Source organism: Poeciliopsis prolifica, unplaced genomic scaffold (assembly GCF_027474105.1).
Source record: "Poeciliopsis prolifica strain line A6 unplaced genomic scaffold, Auburn_PproV2 SCAFFOLD001, whole genome shotgun sequence".
NCBI classification, from domain to species: Eukaryota; Metazoa; Chordata; class Actinopteri; order Cyprinodontiformes; family Poeciliidae; genus Poeciliopsis; species Poeciliopsis prolifica.
The window spans coordinates 12,402,586-12,421,361 of NW_026562376.1; the positions used below are offsets into that span (position 1 = coordinate 12,402,586).

An 18,776-nucleotide genomic window follows, 5' to 3' on the forward strand; every position below is an offset into this window, starting at 1 on the left:
GGATTTCTGCCCAGGTCAGAGGGCGCCACAAAGAGAAATAATAAATGTAACTGTTGCATACTGAAGTTGTTTTCAGTATCAAGTTAACTGAGAAGATTAATGGGTTGTTTCTGCTTCTTACAGATTTCATTTGACCCTCTTTGGCTTACAATATTATATTTAGTGCGCTGAACAAACTCTTGAAACACAATTTGAGATTCAAAAAACATTTATTTCATTTACGAAAACATACAAAACAGCATTTCCAAAGTAATTTGGCTTGAAAACCATCTTAGGCTGAAACAAGTGAGAAGCACAATGTACAGACCGGTCAAACAAGTAGTCTACGATGATTTGGACGCTTCAAATTTTCATCCACTTACCCTGTCCTATTTCTGATTAACTAAATTAGCATTTTTGTTTTTGATAGAATTGGATACATTGGCAGTGGTGGAGTGCTGGTGGTATGCATTAGATTGTGTGGTGAAGGAAGAAACGGCAGAAGAAAGAGGACGAAGGGTGGTGCCTGTGTTTTGTATGCAGGAGGATTAACTTTGTTGTTATTACCAAACTGTAAGCCTGGTAGGTGAATGGTTTTGAGCAAGCAGAAACTGAACATGTTTTATTGTGCTGCACGAAATTGTTTTTTAATGTATCCAATAATAGTTTTTAGGGGCTTCAAAAATGGTTTATAAAAACATACTTTCTGTATAAATATTCATTTAAAAAATAATTCACAGTTAACCAATTCTGATGCACTAATGAATTGTTATGGATCAGTATGCTACTGGAGTACCAATTTACTGCAATTAATACATGAGTTCTGAATTACTGAAGAAATTAAATCTCATTCCAAATATTAAAACATACAATTTTACAGTGAAACTTCAATCATTTGAATTATATATATATATATTTTTTTTACCTAAAATAAAGAAAATTATCTCCATAATTTTATTTTAAAAACCTTTAAGCTTTATTTTACAAGAAGAACAAAAGAAAAGCATACAAATGAGAAAAGATTTAATTACAAAAAGTCCTTTGCACAATAATAAAATGCATTTATTGTAGTGAAAATAATAATAAAATGTCTAAAACAGGGATCTTCTACTAAGGTGAGAAGATTACAAGACAGACATACATCTGAGAAGCATGCACTTTGAAATGGAAGACACCAAAATATTTAGGTTAAACACAATAAACCAACCCATAGAAATCCATATTAAAAAACTGGACTTTACCTACCATGTCCTTGATCAGATTTATCTGATCATTTGTCAGAACGTGTGTTTAGCTGAAGAGAAATAATCAGAAATCAGACTCAGAGTGTTTCTAGTATTTACCAGCTGAAAGTGAATTATTTCCAGATGATAGTAACAACTTCTTATAAGGCACAGATCATCATCATCGATTGTCTTGAATCAAAAGGAAAGAGAACAGGTGTGCTGTATTGCTTTCTTTTATGCACAAATTTTGAAGACATAATTAAACAATTGTTAATTGTATCTCTAGATACAATTTTTGTTATTTTTGTTGAAAAATAACAAAAACAACATAACTTGCAAACTGCAGCTCTAAGTCTTTAGTTGCTTTTTCTCCCGTTTACAAATGTAAAACCATCAACAGCAGTGTGAGGTGTGTGTGTCCAGTCTCCAGTTCCATTTCAGTCAGACTTGTCTTTCTTTTTGCTGCCTCCTAGAGGAACTTTGTTGACTACTGCAGATCCGACCGCGGTCACACCGCCAGCCACGGCACACACTCCCCCCTTCACCAGCCCCACTCCCATTACAGGCACGGCAGCCACAGTGCAGACAGCTGTCTTAGTGATGTCCAGGCTCTTTCCTCCTAACCAAGTCACGCCACCCACTGTAGCTTTGGTGGCTCCATACAAACCCCCCGCCAACCTGCCGAACATCCCTGGTTGTGTCTGTGGGTGGTCCTTGTTGGCGTCTGATTTAAAACAACAAAATCAACATTTTGTGAATTGATTTAATCAACGACAAAAAGCTATAAATACTATCACTTTTTCTTTAATGATTAATTTGTTTCTGAAAGACAGATTGTTTACTCTGTGACTACGGGGGCAATTCCATTTCAGTAAATAAAAATATCAGTTAATACTTAATTTATGTCAGTAATTTATTCAAAAGCATAAACACAAAGTGAAATGCTTCAAGTGTTTGTTTAATAAATTTTAATTAAAAACTACAAATTCTGTTTTTTAAAAAAAGGAATATTAGATAAAGACAATAAAATTATTATTTTTAAAAAGAAATGTTATAGTACAGCCTCCACAAACATATGGAAGATTGCGAAGGTGTCAATTTCAGGATCATTTCAGCCTTGAGACAAATGTGAATCAAAGCCTATTCAAGAGTTTGGGGAATATTCAGCAGACCTGGATTGAAACTGAAGCCAGTGCTACCACACAGGTCCAGGGTGAAGTTCTCACAGACAACGATCATTTAGGACATCATGCCACCTGCTGGCGTTGGTGAGGTTTTCTAAACATTTAAATAATCTGGGAAAACCCAGTTAAAGAGTTTGTAGATTTTCTAAGTTTTGATAATTTACTTTACATTTGAGTAAATTGGAGGCATTTTGTGGTGTGCTTTAAAGGAACACCTCAAACTGCTTTCTTGAGTCAGATCTTGTAAATAGAAAAAAATCTAAATAAATCAAAGGTATTAGAAAGTCTGGTTCATCCCTGGATACATATTCCAAACACCTGACGGTGCCACGTTCTTCTGTTTTAACATTTATATGAAAGTATAAACACCAGGGAAATATCCAGCCATTGTACCATTCAGGAAGGATGAATGTGCTCTGCTGCCAAATGCACATATCCTCCCAAAGGACAAATGCAAACAACCTTGCCAGGAGGCTGAAGCTGCTGAGAGTGTCAGTATCCACAATGAAACAAGTAATTCACCAACATGGCCTGATAAGGCCTGTCAGAAATGTGGTTACTGATCTAAAAGCAGCAGCAACAACTAAATAAGATTACAGTTTGCAAATACCTTCAGGGTTGAAGACATGCACTGCATTTCTACTCTATTCTACTGTCGTCCATGGGTGTCCCGCTCCATTACTCAAGGCCTGGTATCCTGAAAGTTTAGATGAGCCTCTGCTCCAACTACGTCATCACGATGTCAAAGTTCTGGAGAGAATTAACCATTATTTGATCCAGGTGTGTTGAACCAAAGAAAAAATTCAAAACACACAGGACGAATTTTGAACTCCTCTGCTATTACATTTGAGGGAAAAGGAGGGAAACTTGCAAACCCTGCGGTGATCTAGTTCATTGTGAAGTACAACGAATGAACATTCTAGCAAACCACTGTGATGATTGTAAAAGGATACCCTGAACAATTGACCAAAAACATACAGTTACAATCTAATGCTAAAAAAACATTTCACTGTATGGTAAATTCTGACTTGGACGAATATGTTCATGAAAAATGTTTCTCTCTCATTATTTTAGAAGAGATAAATCACTTTGCTCATTCAAACTGAATCCAAGCAGAAAGGTTTAGTTTTATTTAATGTCTGACACGGTAAAGAAACATAGTCTGTGAAACATGATGGAGCTTTTACTTGGAGAACAGTGATGGAAGGTATGTTTCCATAATAGAAACAAGTCCTGCAGTGTTTACATATTTTTTCAATGCTTTTCATCTCTCTCTGTATATCCATGCATCCATTCATTTTCTAACACCCTTGTCCCTAGTGGAGTCTGTCGCAGGGCCCTCTCTGTATATGAAGTTCATTAGCTTTAGGTGATGCTTAAAAGCTGCATTCCTGCATTGTAATTTAGATTCAGCATGCCTTGACATTAATTTAACCAAATCCAGCCTGATTATTTTTTCCTTCATTAAATATTAAAAAGTCAGTTTAAGTCAAAACTTCAACTGTGTTCTTGGCCTTGTGTGTTTTATGAGGTGTCAAAGCAGATTTAGAGCTCAGCTTACCTGTAGCTTCTGGCTCATCTGTGTGGCATGCAGGGATGTCCTCAGGCACCTGCTCGGCCTGACTCATCTGACAACAAACATAACAAAATTACTAAGGTGACTCAAGTAGTTACACGTATGCACTGACGATTACAGCTGGAGGAATTTTTATCTTCTTTAATAAACAGGTTTTACTTTAAAAATGTGACTTTGTCAGAGTGCTGATTAAAGTCATGGCATAAAATAATTCAAGTATTTTACATATCTACCCGTAAAATAAACAAATACGACTTATTCCTCTAAAACCTTAGGAGTAAAACATATGGAAGGGGCTATAAGGTCATTAGAAAACAAATTATATTTATCCATTTAAAGAAAAGCGATTTTTTTTTTTACAATTAGGAGCTTTCAGACTTTTCCAGGAGTTAACATCCCACCATATTCCCCCCAAAGGTTAGACAATGTTCCCAGGAATTTCATAAAAACAGACATGTTAGTATTTTGACTTTAATTTTGTTCAATAAAAAAAAAAAAATCTAAGTTAGTAATCTAAGTATTGTCTATTCTGAGTTTTGCTAATTCTGTTAGGTTATCACAATAACATAAAACATTAAGAGTTTGAAGAGGTTGTACTTTCATGACTGTATGCAGTCAAAAACCTTTAAATGTCCGATGTGACAGTAATATATAAAATGAAGTGGAGCTGAATGTCAGCACTACACAACAGGCTGCTGGGAGCACACAATGTGTCAGAAAATAAAGGAGTGTGTTTTGGGTGTGCTACTAATACCAAAAACAAGGCCGACCTGTTTGTAGTCTGGAACTAAGCTGAACAACATCTTCAAATGGGACGATTGAAACCAAACAGACCAAAAACTCTTTTTGGGGTCATTTTGATGGAGAAAAAGAAAGATGCTTAAGTTTAACTTTAGCATGTTTTCTTTTTTTTTTATTCTTGAAAAGTTAGGCACTGAGAAATTAAGTTTTCATTTGTGAATCTCATCAGGATTATAAACTTCTAACAATGTGCAAGTCATTTTTTATACTACAACTCAATCACTGCAGTTTACTGTACATGGAAGAAATTGACCCAATGTCAGGCTTTCACAACATATTAATGGTAACAAAATTAACGGACAAAATAATAACATTTTTTATTTGTTTAGACAATATCCATCCATCATCTTACATGCATATCCCTATTAAGATAGTGAGGGGTGCTGGTGCCCATCTCCAGCGGTCAGCAGGCGAGAGGCCGGGTTCACCCTGGACACCATTGCAGTATTTAGACAATATCCAAATACGTATTTTGTCTTGACATAAACAAAAGTGCATTTTTGATATCTGGCTCTACTAGAATACATTTAACAAATGTTTGATGGTAAACATTCAGAAGTTGTTAAGGAAGCCCAGATCGCTTTAACACCAGCCTTTCTGGACAGTTGGGTCAAGTGTTGCTCATTTTCATCCTCACAACAACACCTCATAAATTCTTTATGGGTTTAGATCAGGTGAGTTTGATGGTCAATCAAGCACATCGAGAATGTCATGCTCTAAAATTCTTGATGGGCAGCTGACTTAGGACTTGATGTAACAATAAACTAACATTAGAGGACGTTAGTTCCTCAATTCATCATAATCTGTGGAAGCGCACTGTATCACAAAGCAAGTTGGGTTTTATGTTTTTTCACCCTTCCTCCAAACTCCTGGTCTTTGATTTTCAAAAGAAAAGTAAACATGGTATTTACATGCAGAGAGAATTTCAGATGTCTGAACAACATTGCAGTCTTAATTTTCCTGAGATTCTTCTGAAATGTGGCCTCAACGCCACAGGTTGGTCATCCCAGATCAAGAACTGATTGCATCCAGTGTGCACTACATGGACATGCTTCTCAGTAGACTGACACTTCTGTAAATTATTGTTCTTTTGTAATATGTTTTTCCTACAAACTGAATTTCAGGTTTCTACTAACCTTCAGCAATAGATATTAGAAATGAGCATACATTCTTTGTGTAATGAATCCATATCACATGTTGGAAGGGTAGACAGAAAAAGTCTGACAACCCTTCTGACATTAATAACAGATAATGAAAGGGACTGCAATGATCATGCAATATCTGTCGCATTAAGAGATTACATATTTTCCAAACCTGGACACCTAACTTCAGGTATAAGAAATCTGAAGGCAAAAATTAGCATTTTAAAAGGTTGCTCTATATAACTGTCGCCGTGTTTATATCGTCCATATCAAAAGAACATGTCCATCTAAAAGCTCATAACCTTTCAAAAGATGAACACAAAGGGAAACTTACTCAGGAAGTTGCGTCGTGAATTAACTGATGGACGTCAAATCATTCCTTGAGTGGATTTTAAATATATAACTGCGCGAGTTCACCCCTCCAGAAAAAGTGCCAAACCAAGTGAAAACAATTTATGCTAGCTGCCTGCAACGTTTCACGGACGTCAACTTCTGCACACATTCTCGTAGAGTCGGACGTGCGTCGTTTGGCGGCTTTTAACGCAATTAACCCCAAACTGCGGGACTTTAAAGACACGTTATCGGTCTGCGTGTGGTCGACGCCTTCAGCCACTGTAACTGCTCGCGCTTTACGGTGAACGTGTAGAATCTTCTAGCTCGTACGTCACGTCGCTCGCGGATTTTCAACGGTTTAACACAACAACGTTCGACATCCAAACCTCCGTTTGCTCTACTGAAAGCAGGAATAAACGTCCGAGTTCGGCCCGAATCTGTGGTTAGAACGTCACTGCTCTTAGTCCCCCCCTCCAAATAAAACAACAACAAAAAACAACACTGGTTGTATTCAAGTTTTCATGGCTGACTCTCTCGTTAGACAAAACTGATCCCTAACGGTCCTGAATAACACTTACCTTGCTGTAATGGTGGCTAGTCGAAAAAAATAAAATAATTTCAATGAGTTGTAGGAAGGTTGTGAGACTATAAGTAAATAAAATGATGAATACGAAAAATATGTTGCAGTCCCAAATTTAGAAATAACAAAGGTGCTGCAGGGAGTGAAGCAGGCTGGTGTTGACTGTTTTTAGGAGGAGGTTCTCAATCTCCACCCACAAAGCACACACACACACACACACACACACACACACACACACACACACACACACACACACACACACACACACACACACACACAGAAAGAGAGAGACAGAGGTATAAACTGGATCTCTGAATCTGCTGGATTTCATAAGCATGAAATGATTACATAGATTATCATGAATGCCTTTTTAAAGTGTGTTAATAAAAGTGCATTCCTTTTTATGAAACTAGTAATTCTGAGCACATACAGCGGGATGCTCGGGGGGTTGCGAATGAGGAGATTAAATGTCTATAATCTGTAAAGACCAACCCCCGACCCTCACCCAAACTGTCACTCAATGATGGCGGGAGGCTACAAAATAAACCATGCAATTAATTGAACTGAATCATTCAAGCGTTACCAAACTGATTAAAATACAGCAGCCCCGCCTCTTCCTCAGGGAGGAAGTGACGATTAAGGTGTTTTTGCGGCCTTCAAGTGAAGATCGTCTCTTACAAGAAGATGAGCCTCTACCATTCCTCGGGAATAATGTTTCTATGATAGATTATTGGAGCCGTTGACATGAATGCTATGGCTGGCACAAAGTGATCGGGTTCATTAATAATCCCCAAATGAAATATAAAATAAATTTAAATTGCCCTTTTGATCTTTATTTAATGTAATAAAATTATAGTAATACAGTAAAGTTAAGATCCAAGATATCTAAATAGGTGATTGAAGGACTTTATATTCCTTGGACAAACCAAGGTTTTTAGAGTAATCTACTTTCATGTTATGTTTTTTTTCTGTTCTTTAGTAGATCTGAATCTGAAGTTTATGTTTATTCTTTGTGTCTTATAAATATGTCAGAGTCCCATAAGATACAGAAATCACCAGCAGTAAGGTTTCCCATGGTCTCCAGAAACACTTTATGAAGCTCTTTACAAAGCTCTAAATGTCAAATTCATCTTTAAAAATGTAACAACTGGTCAACCTTCAGGGAACATTTCATGAGAGTTTTCTTCTGTTTTCACAAAGTAAACTTTATAGACTACTGGCTTTCTGAAAGTCAGGAGCAACTTTCAAAGTGCATGCCTAAAACAGCCACGAAGACTAATTCCTTGACATTAAACGACATCGTCTTGAAGTTTTGAGGTTATCTACAACTTTCTCAATCTCAATTTAGAGAAGCCCCGGGAAACCTCTCCTAAAGTTATCCTCAAGGTCCTAAACTTTTGAAACGTGAGATGTAACATTAATGCAAGCTCCTTTAAACTTTAACTTGCTGCTGGTACAACTGAATTTCCTGAATTTGTATGGGACAATGAAGGATATTTCTATTCTATTCTATTCTATTCTATTCTATTCTATTCTATTCCAAACTAAAGTGTACACATGATTATTAGGATGTTTTACATTTACATCTCCCATGAACTGCATCTATTCTGTATAGAAATGTAGCTTACATGTTGGAATTAAAAGGCAATCATTGTTTATTCTTTTATTTATTTAAGATCAACACATTAACAAAAGATTCAACAGCAGTTTATCATCAAGTTAGAATGACATGCATGAACAAGTACATCCACTCTTTTAGATTTGAAAAGGTTGAGAAATTGGTGTTGAAAGCGGAAACACCGCGTCATGTGACTGCATTGGCGTTTCCCGCCTGTATTCGTTCTTGATGACTTATTTACTGCACGGAATAAACGGCGGAGTGAGACCTCTGCTCCCTAAAACTTCAATCGAGACTCCATGCAGATTTCCTGCGTGTGGCTGAGAGGAAGACAGACTAATTTAAAAGAAGTAAAGCCGATTCTGGTGACCTGAGCGCCACTAGTGACGGAGCTCCACTGTGGATTGGAGCGTCACGGCCGCAGAGCGAGCTTCCGTTAGGTGGTTCAAGCGTTCAGGCGGAAGCAGCTCAGACTGCCTGCATCTCTCGTCGAGCAGTCTGGAGACAGGCAGGTAACTCCTTGCAGCACCGCAATGGGAAAAAGCCCGAGCTGTGATTGGTCTGGGTTTCAATTTTATGTGATCCCTGTTTGCCCCTTTTGAACTATTGCAGCACCAACTTACCGAAGAATGGTGAAATGTTGCATTCATTTGAATTTTCCTCCAATTCCTTGTCGGTTTTTAGCATTGACTTAAATATACTTACAGTTTATCTGGATTGCAGTTTACAGGGGCGATCAAAAACATTCTGCTGCTTCAGTTAATGTCCCTACAGCCAAAAGTGTTGATTGAATTGTCAGTAAATCTGTGAAATGCTCTGTGGACAGGAGATGTTTTTTTTTTATCATTTAAAGTGACTCAAAGCACAGAAAGGTGTGAACTGAAGCTTTCAAAAGTATTTGATTTGAAAAAAAGTGTAATTCTCCAACAAATTGCATGTGTCTGCACAGACAGACAAACATAAATCAATTTGTGGAGCAGATTTATCAGAGCAGTTTGGAAAATGGAGAAAACCAAACTATGGAAAACATATTAGTGTTTTCTTTTATCTTGTATTTCTTTTTCTCTTCCTCATGTCCTTGTCATTTGGTGACTTACTTTCCTTGTTTTCCCATCTTTATTTGATACATGTTTTCTTTCTCCATCCTACATTTTTTTGCTTGTGCCTGTATTCATTCATTTTTTGTCTTTGTCCATCCTTCCTTTTATTTACTTCCCTTTCCCCCTTCTGTCCTTTCTTGTCCCTTTTTCACCCTTCCTTCCTTACATCCTTCCTTCCTGCCACCATGCGTCCCCACCTCCAATGACCCACTGAAGAAATTTAAATAATTCAAGGCACTACAACTATAACGTTCCCTTTGGGATTGATAAAGTATTTTTAAATTTAATTGTGAATATAGACCAGAATTTATCCTCAGAGATGGCAAGAAAATTCAACTCCTGGTTAGCAATAAACTCACTTATCGTTAACAATCCATTTTGTGGTCAGTACCTTTCTTTATGTAGTTGTTAGTTTTATTTATTTATTTGAACATATGTTCAGTTATTTTTCTTTTCCATGAACAGTTCTGATGTAATGAACTTAAACTACCAGCAGGTGTCAGTGTGGGCTTATACTGCAGACACTTGGCATGCTTTTGTTTTTGTTCAGGATCTAGAAAAGTTTCACACATTTATAGTATTGAGACTTGGATGAATGTTTTAATTGGTGATACCTCGTGTACTGCTTGTTTACATTTTATTAAAGAAAAAAAAAACTCATCTCAGTTGCAGAACTGATTCATTTTAATTCTCCAAGTGAGGATTTTTCCCGTCATACATGTTTGTAGGTAAACAGAAAAAGTGTGTGTAGCTTTTTAAAGAATATCATCATAAACATCACTTCTACTCTTTATCTTCAGCTACAAGATCGACTGGATAATTACTGTTCAAGAGTACTTAAAGTTGGAATTTGCTTAAAAAAAAAAGTTCATTCTTTTGTCTTATATCTTTAGAGAATTGACATTGATTTCTGATATGCTATTAATTAAGTGCTAGTGTGTCTTTTGAGGGGCAACTAGACAAGTCATTACTTATCCATCGACCCACTGGGCCAGTTTAACCCCGCCGCCGCCACCCACCTTCCTCTGTGTGAGCAAACAACATCCTAACACAAATTAGGACTTGGCGCTTTGTGTCAATAGAGAGGCCAACAAAGATGCTACACAGAGTGATATGTCATTAGTGAGCAGGTGGGGAGGGAGAACACAGAGCCGTTGCCTCTTCAGCAAAGTAATGAAGAGCTTTCCATGGCGACCAGGCTGCTGGTCGTTGTCCCCCGGGTTGGGGGTACGGGGGGGAGATCAAAGTTGGCCGTCCTCGACTCCTCTGTGAGTGGAGGGTTAAATGCTGGGGTTGCAGCAGAAAAGCACCTCATTAAACTTAGCCAAACCTGCTTTAAGATGCAGCTGAGTCTGGTGCCAACAGACTCCAGCGCCACATTTCAGCTGTTTATCTCCTTAAAATTAAATTCAACTGTAGCCATAATGTGCAGAAAGTGGAATCTGAGTTAAGCTCTCCTAAATTTCATTTGCATAAAAGATGGAATGATGAGATCAATTGTGATGATTTAATATATTGAAAGAATTAATGATTAATCCTTAACTGGAATATACATACTCTAAAATATACCATTTCCTGAAAGAACAACACAATCAGAGCAGTGATTTAAGTCAAAATGCAAAATATATACATTTTGCATTTAAGATAAAGAAAAGGCTGTAAATATGTTCTACCTAGTTTTAGCTTCATGTTTCAAATTCTGCATATTCTGCAATAAAATGTATATTTTCACAATGGGAATCAAATTATTAGTTTGTTTGCATCTTTTAAAGTATTTCTACTATTTTAATAAAAAGATCTTAAGTGGATAAATGAAAAATCAGCAGAATGTGCCAATTTTCTCCTTTTTTCTTACTGCATAATCATCAGAATAATATCTAATAGCAATCAATTACTAAAACAATAGTTTTTTTCTCTGCATGCAGTGTTAATAATTACACTATTGAGTGTCTTTTAGGTAAACACATCAGTATTTGCTTAAAGAGTTCTCTGGTTTCACCCTGCTAGCTGTGTCTTTGTTGCTTTAGCATCAACTTGTTGCCCACTTTCTCTTGCTGGCTTTTGGCCTTTGGTCTGAGCCTCCAGCATTTTGAAAGGATTGTCAGACAGCATGGGTTTTTAGTCGAGGAGATGGTGTGGGGTAGTTTTGAAGGTGATCACTGATGTGTTCCCAGTGTTGTGAGGCTCTCTTAATTAGATAACTGTATCCCCTCGTATGAGCAGCCGCTATCCTGGTGGTCCTGTTATGGGACACTCAGATTTTCGATCTGGGAGATCTGCGAGAGCAAGTAGTGTGAAAGGGCAAGCAAGTAGGGGGGCTTCTAAATCCGTATAAAGCCCTTTTGTCATTTATACAAGGATTTATTTGTCATTAAAGAGCAATAACAGCATCTGCAGACATTTAGAGCTTTATTTAATAAAACGGAAGGATTTCAGATGTTTTGAACAGTAGTTTTTATAAAAAAATGACTTTTGTGCTCGTGCAGAGTAAAAGAAATTCAACTTATCCAACTGCGACCATGCTTGGAGAGGGTATTTGTCCTGTAAGATGCTGTGTGATGGTAGCTCACACCATCTGTGAGAAACCTTAATAACTGGGCCTGTGATTTATTGCCTGTACTCAGCAGTGTCTTTTTGAGAGCAGACCAGACAAAAGCAGAGACCCTCGCCCTCCTACTGTTTTTAATAGTTCTGTAGGATGTGAAGGGGCAGGAGGGGGGTCTAGTAATGCAGGGGCTTCAGTCTTAAAGGAGCAAAAAGATTGAGGACCTTTAAATGAAAGTAGTGAATTGGGATGTTTGTCTCTTGAACGCAAGATTGATCTGTTTTAAGCTCAATAAATAACTTTCTAAAAACTGAATTTGATATCATGAAATTAGGGTTTTCTAGTATTACGGCTTTTTTCTAATAGATTTTTCACATCCTTTAACTTGGTCGAGATTTTCTATTCTGAAATAGCCTGATTGCCCTTGGGTTAAAATATTGTTAAATCATCCTGCTTCGAGTCTTCTTGGGTTTGTCTCTACAAGCTTTACAAACCTGTAGTTCTTTATATGCTGTCAGGCTAAATGGGAACAGTCAATAGACGGCCATTTTAGCTCTTTCCAGAGAACGGTATTCAAGCGCTGGTTCTGACTGGCCCACACATCTCAAATATGTCCAGTCTGTTTTGTTACCTTTGCTCTGTGCTTGAGGTCATTATCATAACAGAAGATTAATCATCGCCTTAGTTTTCTTGACAAATCTCTGTCTTTAGCCACTAATCACCAAAACTAATCACCAAACTCTTGGGCTGGCCGATGAACTTATTGTGATATTTGGTACTAGACAGTGACTATTTTTCTCCATACATGACACCTTTTTAGTTCATCACCTCAGACAAATTAGTATTTTTACCTTTTGGTCATAAAGGTTCTGGGGCACCTTTTCTTCATTGTCTACTCTGTTTGGTCCAGTTAGATACAGAGAAGGCTCTTTTCAGGTGTTTTCCATTTTCGAATCCTGAAGACAATGCTGCCAAAACTTTTTTTTTGGACTGTTTTTCTAGCTTCATTGCCTGGTTTCTGATCTTGTATAAAGTCAGCGGTTCCAAATTATTTTTAGTCAACAAAATGTTCCACAGCTGGATCAAGCTCCTGAAGCATCTGTGGGTTGATATTTGGAAATCAGATGCACCTGAGCTCCGTTTTGAATCTCTTAGGAAAGGCCTTTACAAAACCTCAGTAATGGGAAATGGTGTGAATACTTCCTGGTGGTACTGTGGAAGTATTTTTCTGAAATAGAAGACTTTCAATTAGAGGTGCACCGACTTGTCTTCCAGATGATTGGTGAAGGGCCGATGTTATCCACCAATGTTATCTACCTCAGCCAAGGTCTAAAAATCAACCACGGTCCTCTGTAGCTCTGCCGTGAGGTTTGTCTGACAGACCGGCGCACCAGGTTAACAATAGTCACCCTACTGTTGCCATCTCAGTGACTTTTTTACTGTATTTAGTCACATTTCAGACAAAAGATTGGTATTGGAATTGGAAGCTAAAATTGGAATCTGCAGGTCAGGCTTTTCAAAGATTGGTGGCAAAAAACCACAATCTGTACAACCCTGCTCTTAATTTTTTCTGATCCTTTATGGCTTATCTCCTTTAAGGTGAATGTAGAAGGAAGTTTGTTTCGTGATAGCTTCATTTGTTTTGTCCACTTCTTTGTTGCTCAGCCATTCCAACGGTCTTTAGTTTTAGGTGAGCCTCCTCCCTCCTCCTTGGGCACCGTCCTTATTGAAACTCGCCTACATATCATTTATCTCCTCTGCCCCCGCCACCCTCTGCTGGTTTTCTCAATGTGATTGTGGGGCTGTATGGGCGCCTTTTCCCCGCTCACCCAGCTGGGTTTGTTGACTCTTATCAACTTTCCTCTTTTCCCTCATCCCACTCTCAGTCCCTCCCCTTCACCTCTCAGCGCTACGCTCCGCTTTCCCTGAACAGTAAAGCTGCCACAGCTGTGGACTGTATTAGCATAGCAGCTATGGAGAGAATGGGGAGGGGGCTAAATATATTGCAGCCATTAGCTTTTGTTCGGCTGTTGACAGTTTTAAAACATTTCAGCTTCCCCTCTGTGTGGAGAGTCTCAGAAGAAAAGGATGTGGGGATGATTTCAGTGTAACAGCTTTTTAAATACGACACCAGGAAGAGGAAGAATGGCAGCTGAAAAATAAATGACTGGAAGCATTTTGTATCTAATAAGACTGTTAGATTATTGAAGTTAGTCCAAAAAAAAACTTTTTAATTCCAGATTGTTTGGAAAATAAAATGTCAAGTGTAATCTTTGAGCTTTGTTTTGCCTTCTGGATCAGAAATTTTGTGTTTTAACTGCATTTCTTTCCAGGACAAAAACACTGAAATAAATTGTCCTGTTATTTTGTTGATGTGCCCTATAGTACTTACTATAGAAAGTACTACTGACCTGGTGCTTATGTGTTAAGCTGCAGCAGAGCTATTGTTGCTATAAATTTGTACTTTTTTTTTTCTTGGAGGGGACTTTTTTGAGGTTTTTCTCATAGAAAACACATTTTCTTTTTGTGTTGCTCTGTCTCAAATCAAATTTATTTATGTAGCACATTTGAGAGCAGCTGTGGTTGGACAAAGTTCTTCACCCAAAAACAACAAATAATGATAATAATTTTAACATAAAACTAAATGCAAACCCAGAATGACAGAAGAACAAACGTAAGAAGCTCAACAAATTATTCTCTCTGAAGAACGACTCGCTTTGATTAAATGTGATTTTTATTATTTTTTTTTTCCTTTCATCTGTCCTATGTCCAGCCAACTCTTTTGTGTGAAGTTGTTTTTCTCTTCTGGAGAAACCAACCAAGAGAACTTTTGGTGCTTTCATTAAGTGACACTCGTTTTCTCTTGTTTCCTAAAAAAAGCACTACTAGCGCAGTGCTAATTTGTTCAGCTGTGTCTCGTTCCTGAATAAACTGTAAACTGAGATTTAATTGCAACTGGATTGAGTTCAGATTAATTGGGAATTGGATTTCTTACAAGTGAAAGTAGATAGAGGTAACATTTATTGTGAACCTGTGATGTATAAAAGAACTGAATGGAAACTAGAACTTTCTGTTGTTGTTACGTTTTACCAGGTGTTGGGATGAACAGGTCCAGATCCAGCAGGGATAGAAAAGTTCCCCAGCCTCCAGGCACCAGGTTAACCCGCAGCTCCAGCTCCCAGACCAGGCATCCAGAACCTGCAGAACCCCAGGAGTCGTGGCAGGGTCCGTATGAAAAGCAACGAAGGAAGCAGCCTGACTCGGCTCTCGCTCAAGACCTCAGCCTGATGAGTGTGAGCCGATTGGACTCCACAAGGTGAAAACATGCTACTGCAGCCACACGTTTCAAAGTAGAACATATGGAGCAGGAGTAATACTGGATTTATTCCCCTTAATTTTTGTTGTGGTACTAAAATAAGAATAAGGCCTGTCAGTGTTTTTGTAAACTACTCTAGGACTTTTCGTTTTTCCTGCAGTAAAGGAACGATGTCCGCAGCTGGCAGTATTCCCATGCAGAGCTGTCCGTCCTCTGAGTCCACATCCGATCAGATCGTTCCGTCTTCATTCCCGGTGAAGTCCTCTTCCCGGAGCGGCCTGTTGTCGGTGGCTCGACTTGTGAAACTGGGCCGCTGTAAGAACATACTGGTGGTGGTAGGAGCAGGAATCAGCACATCCAGCGGCATCCCAGACTTCCGGTCTGTATCTGTCCTTTATTTTCTGTTTTTGATTTATGACTTCACACCTAGTCAGTGTGGTCTCAGCTGTGGAGTTATTTTTAAATCTTGTATTTTATTCTTACTTTGATTGTTTTGGATTTTTTTCATGACATGTCTTGACGAGTGCTGTATGTTGCTTCCAGGACTCCAGGAACAGGTCTCTACGCCAACCTGGAGAAGTACAACATCCCGTACCCTGAGGCCATTTTCAACATCGACTACTTCTCCAACAACCCGCAGCCTTTCTTCTCCTTGGCCAAGTCTCTGTATCCTGGCTGCCACCGTCCCAACTACATCCACTACTTCATCCGCATGCTCCACCACAAAGGCCTGCTGCTCCGGCTGTACACCCAGAACATCGATGGGCTGGAGAAAGGTGAGTTAGGACACAGACAAATATCTACCACAGCGTTCCGACATTGTCTCAGATTTTATTTACGCTTTTATTGTCCATCTCACCTTCCATCCTTCTTTCCATCTCTACTCTTTTTTTCTTTTCAATTTACTGTCACAATTTTCCTGTTATGCTTTTATTCTTCCTTCCTTTCTTTCTCATAGTGTCTGTGGTTTTCCCCAATTCTGTATTTCAAGTCAAAACATTTCATAACCTAAACTTTATCTAGGGCCTTATTCACGTCAGTAAAGATATTTAATAAGGTACATAAAAATGAATAATAACTTTAAGAAATACAGTTCTTTACAACTGCCAGTTATAATTGACGTACTTAGTGAATAAATTCCTATTAGGTATTCAATATTTTTATGTGTGGCTTCATTTAAATATCTTGAATTAATAAATGTACAGCATTATTTTAACAAATTTATAGTTTATTAAAAAAGTTATTAAAGATATTTTTTGTTTTAAAGCTAAAATGTTCACTATTAGTTTCACATTTTCTTAATCATTTCAAGTTTAAGTTGTAATTTGTCATGAATTAATAGAAACTGTCATTATAGACTCGGCGATATGGAGGTTCAGTCATTGGGTGGGGATAACACTGCTTTGACTTTGTAAACGTGGAAATGTATGATAGAAGTAGTTTTTTGAAACTACTGAGATTCGATTGTAAAACAATAACTCAGTAAAGCTGATTTTAAAAGGCAAAGTGTTCATTAGAATTGCTTTCTCCTGCCTCTTGACTTGATTTTCTGCCTTTGTCTCGGTAATTAAACTTCTTCTCCTCCTCAGTGTGCGGCATCCCTGAAGACAAACTCGTGGAGGCCCACGGTAGTTTTGCCACAGCGTCCTGCCACCTGTGCTACACGTCGTATCCTGCCGAAGAGGCTAAAGTATGCCGATTCCACGACCCGCCAAATGCTGTCAACTGATTTATTCAGCTTTGTGATCTTTTCTTTTGTGTGTTTTGCAGGTTGCTATAATGACTGACAACATCCCCATCTGCTCCTTCTGCGCCGCTACTGTCAAACCTGATGTTGTGTTTTTTGGAGAAGACCTCCCTCAGAAATATTTTCTCCACACAAAAGACTTCCCCAAAGCGGACCTTCTCATCATTATGGGGACTTCTTTAAAGGTGAGCTTCAACTTCTTTTTTTTTGTTGTTGTCTGTCGTAAAATCATCCCTGTAGCGTCTGATCTTTAATAGAGATTTTTGTTTTCAGATCGAGCCTTTTGCTAGCCTGGTGAATACGGTGCGCTCCACTGTGCCGCGCCTGCTCCTGAACCGGCATGCTGTGGGCCCCTTTGAGAGGGTCCCGCTGCGCAGAGGAGACCACATGGAGCTGGGGGATCTGGCAGACTCGGTCAGGAGGTTTGCAGAGATCCTCGGCTGGAGCGGTGAAATCGAAGAAATGATGAGGACTCAGGAAAAGTTGGTGAGTCCTACATCAGGACACGTGGGATCAGCAAAATGTTGATTTATTTCATTAACTGAATTCAAAAGTCTTTTAAATAGATTGATTACAGTCGGACAGAGATCAAGTTTTATTTTCATTAACGTAACGTTAATGGACTTTAAGTTAATGGAAATGGCCAATGAAAAACCTGGAATTCGGTTTCTAAGAAATAAGAATTGCTGAATTAAATGTCTGTTCATAGAGCTTATATGTGTGATCAATACAGCTATTTAAATACAACACTAACCACAACACTTCCTGCTTCTGTTAGCTTTGCAAACAGTGCATATTCTTTGTTATCTTCTTAAAATAATGGCCTGAAGCATCTTTTGGCGATAAAATGAGGTAATTATTACATTTTTTTTTCTGGTCAAAGTCACGTTTGACTGAAATCGACTTATCTATTAATATTATTATTTATTTATTGTTCAGCTCCGATACCCAACAATAAAGAGCAGCTAAAGACTTATATTAAAGCAACCTGCCTTTCCTCAAAGCAGCACCAGAGCCACCCAATGCAAAAATTAATGGAAAATGGCAACAATTTTTTATTAGAAACTCCTTATTGAATGGCCTTCACTGTAGCAAATAAATGTCATCCATGTGTAATTAATCTTAATTAATCTATTCAAGTTCCACTTTTTAATAAAGTTTACTGCGATAAACTTGATTATTTGAGATGAAATCCTTCCTGCAGGGCATCCATCCTGTGGTAACCACTGGATCATCATCATCATCATCAGCAGAGACTGAAGACATGAAGACATCCAGACCAGGAGCTGAAGGAAGCTGCAGCGAGGACACCGACTCAGAAACAGACAGCAAAAGCTCTGCGTCTTCAAGAGCAAGCAAATGACGCCTCAGCCTGTAATACAGAAAAAGGTTCTGGAGAAATTCATTTCAGCTGCTCTTTAAATATGCAGGTTGTTTTGCTTCACATCAGTCATAGTAAATATGGTGTTTATTTTGTTAATATGTAGATATAAGGTGGTTAATCTAGTTTCCATCTAGAACACTAGTAAATATTCCCCAAAGTGATTTCATATGGCTGAGGCTAATAAAGTTGTTTTATCTCAATCATGCAATGTTCAGTATTTAATAAATGTTTCTCTTTGCAAAGAA

At 38.1% G+C, this 18,776-nt stretch overlaps 2 protein-coding genes across 4 annotated transcripts; one reads left to right on the top strand and one right to left on the bottom strand.

Moving 5' to 3' along the window:
* Positions 1-190: 190 nt before the first annotated feature.
* tmem263 (transmembrane protein 263) lies at positions 191-6,989 on the bottom strand. 3 transcript variants are annotated; one of them, XM_055036261.1, is made up of 3 exons: positions 6,820-6,989; positions 3,951-4,017; positions 191-1,929 (listed from the first exon to the last, which is right to left on the bottom strand). In XM_055036261.1, the coding sequence occupies exons 2-3, from the start codon at positions 4,015-4,017 to the stop codon at positions 1,643-1,645; spliced, it is 354 nt and encodes a 117-aa protein (XP_054892236.1). In that variant the 5' UTR covers positions 6,820-6,989; the 3' UTR covers positions 191-1,642. The 3 variants fall into 3 exon arrangements, with proteins under 3 accessions (XP_054892236.1, XP_054892244.1, XP_054892228.1); XM_055036269.1 differs by lacking the exon at positions 6,820-6,989 and adding an exon at positions 6,243-6,805; XM_055036253.1 differs by lacking the exon at positions 6,820-6,989 and adding an exon at positions 5,119-6,225.
* A 1,711-nt stretch (positions 6,990-8,700) lies between these two features.
* On the top strand, positions 8,701-18,776 carry si:dkey-103i16.6 (uncharacterized protein LOC557125 homolog). Its single transcript, XM_055036170.1, has 8 exons — positions 8,701-8,951; positions 15,178-15,400; positions 15,561-15,779; positions 15,944-16,176; positions 16,990-17,090; positions 17,171-17,332; positions 17,421-17,633; positions 18,352-18,776. Exons 2-8 carry the CDS (start codon positions 15,186-15,188, stop codon positions 18,508-18,510), a joined length of 1,302 nt encoding a protein of 433 aa, XP_054892145.1. The 5' UTR covers positions 8,701-8,951; positions 15,178-15,185; the 3' UTR covers positions 18,511-18,776.

Coding starts and splice junctions, on each gene's coding strand:
- tmem263 (XM_055036253.1), bottom strand. CDS start 5,160: ATGGGCACCAGCACCCCTCACTATCTTAATAGGGATATGCAT. Junction 4,018..5,118: donor ATCTTAATAGGGATATGCAT/GTAAGATGATGG, acceptor GTTTGTTGTCAG/ATGAGTCAGGCCGAGCAGGT. Junction 1,930..3,950: donor AGATGAGCCAGAAGCTACAG/GTAAGCTGAGCT, acceptor GTTTTAAATCAG/ACGCCAACAAGGACCACCCA.
- si:dkey-103i16.6 (XM_055036170.1), top strand. CDS start 15,186: ATGAACAGGTCCAGATCCAGCAGGGATAGAAAAGTTCCCCAGCCTCCA. Junction 15,401..15,560: donor AGCCGATTGGACTCCACAAG/GTGAAAACATGC, acceptor TTTTTCCTGCAG/TAAAGGAACGATGTCCGCAG. Junction 17,333..17,420: donor TTATGGGGACTTCTTTAAAG/GTGAGCTTCAAC, acceptor TTTTGTTTTCAG/ATCGAGCCTTTTGCTAGCCT.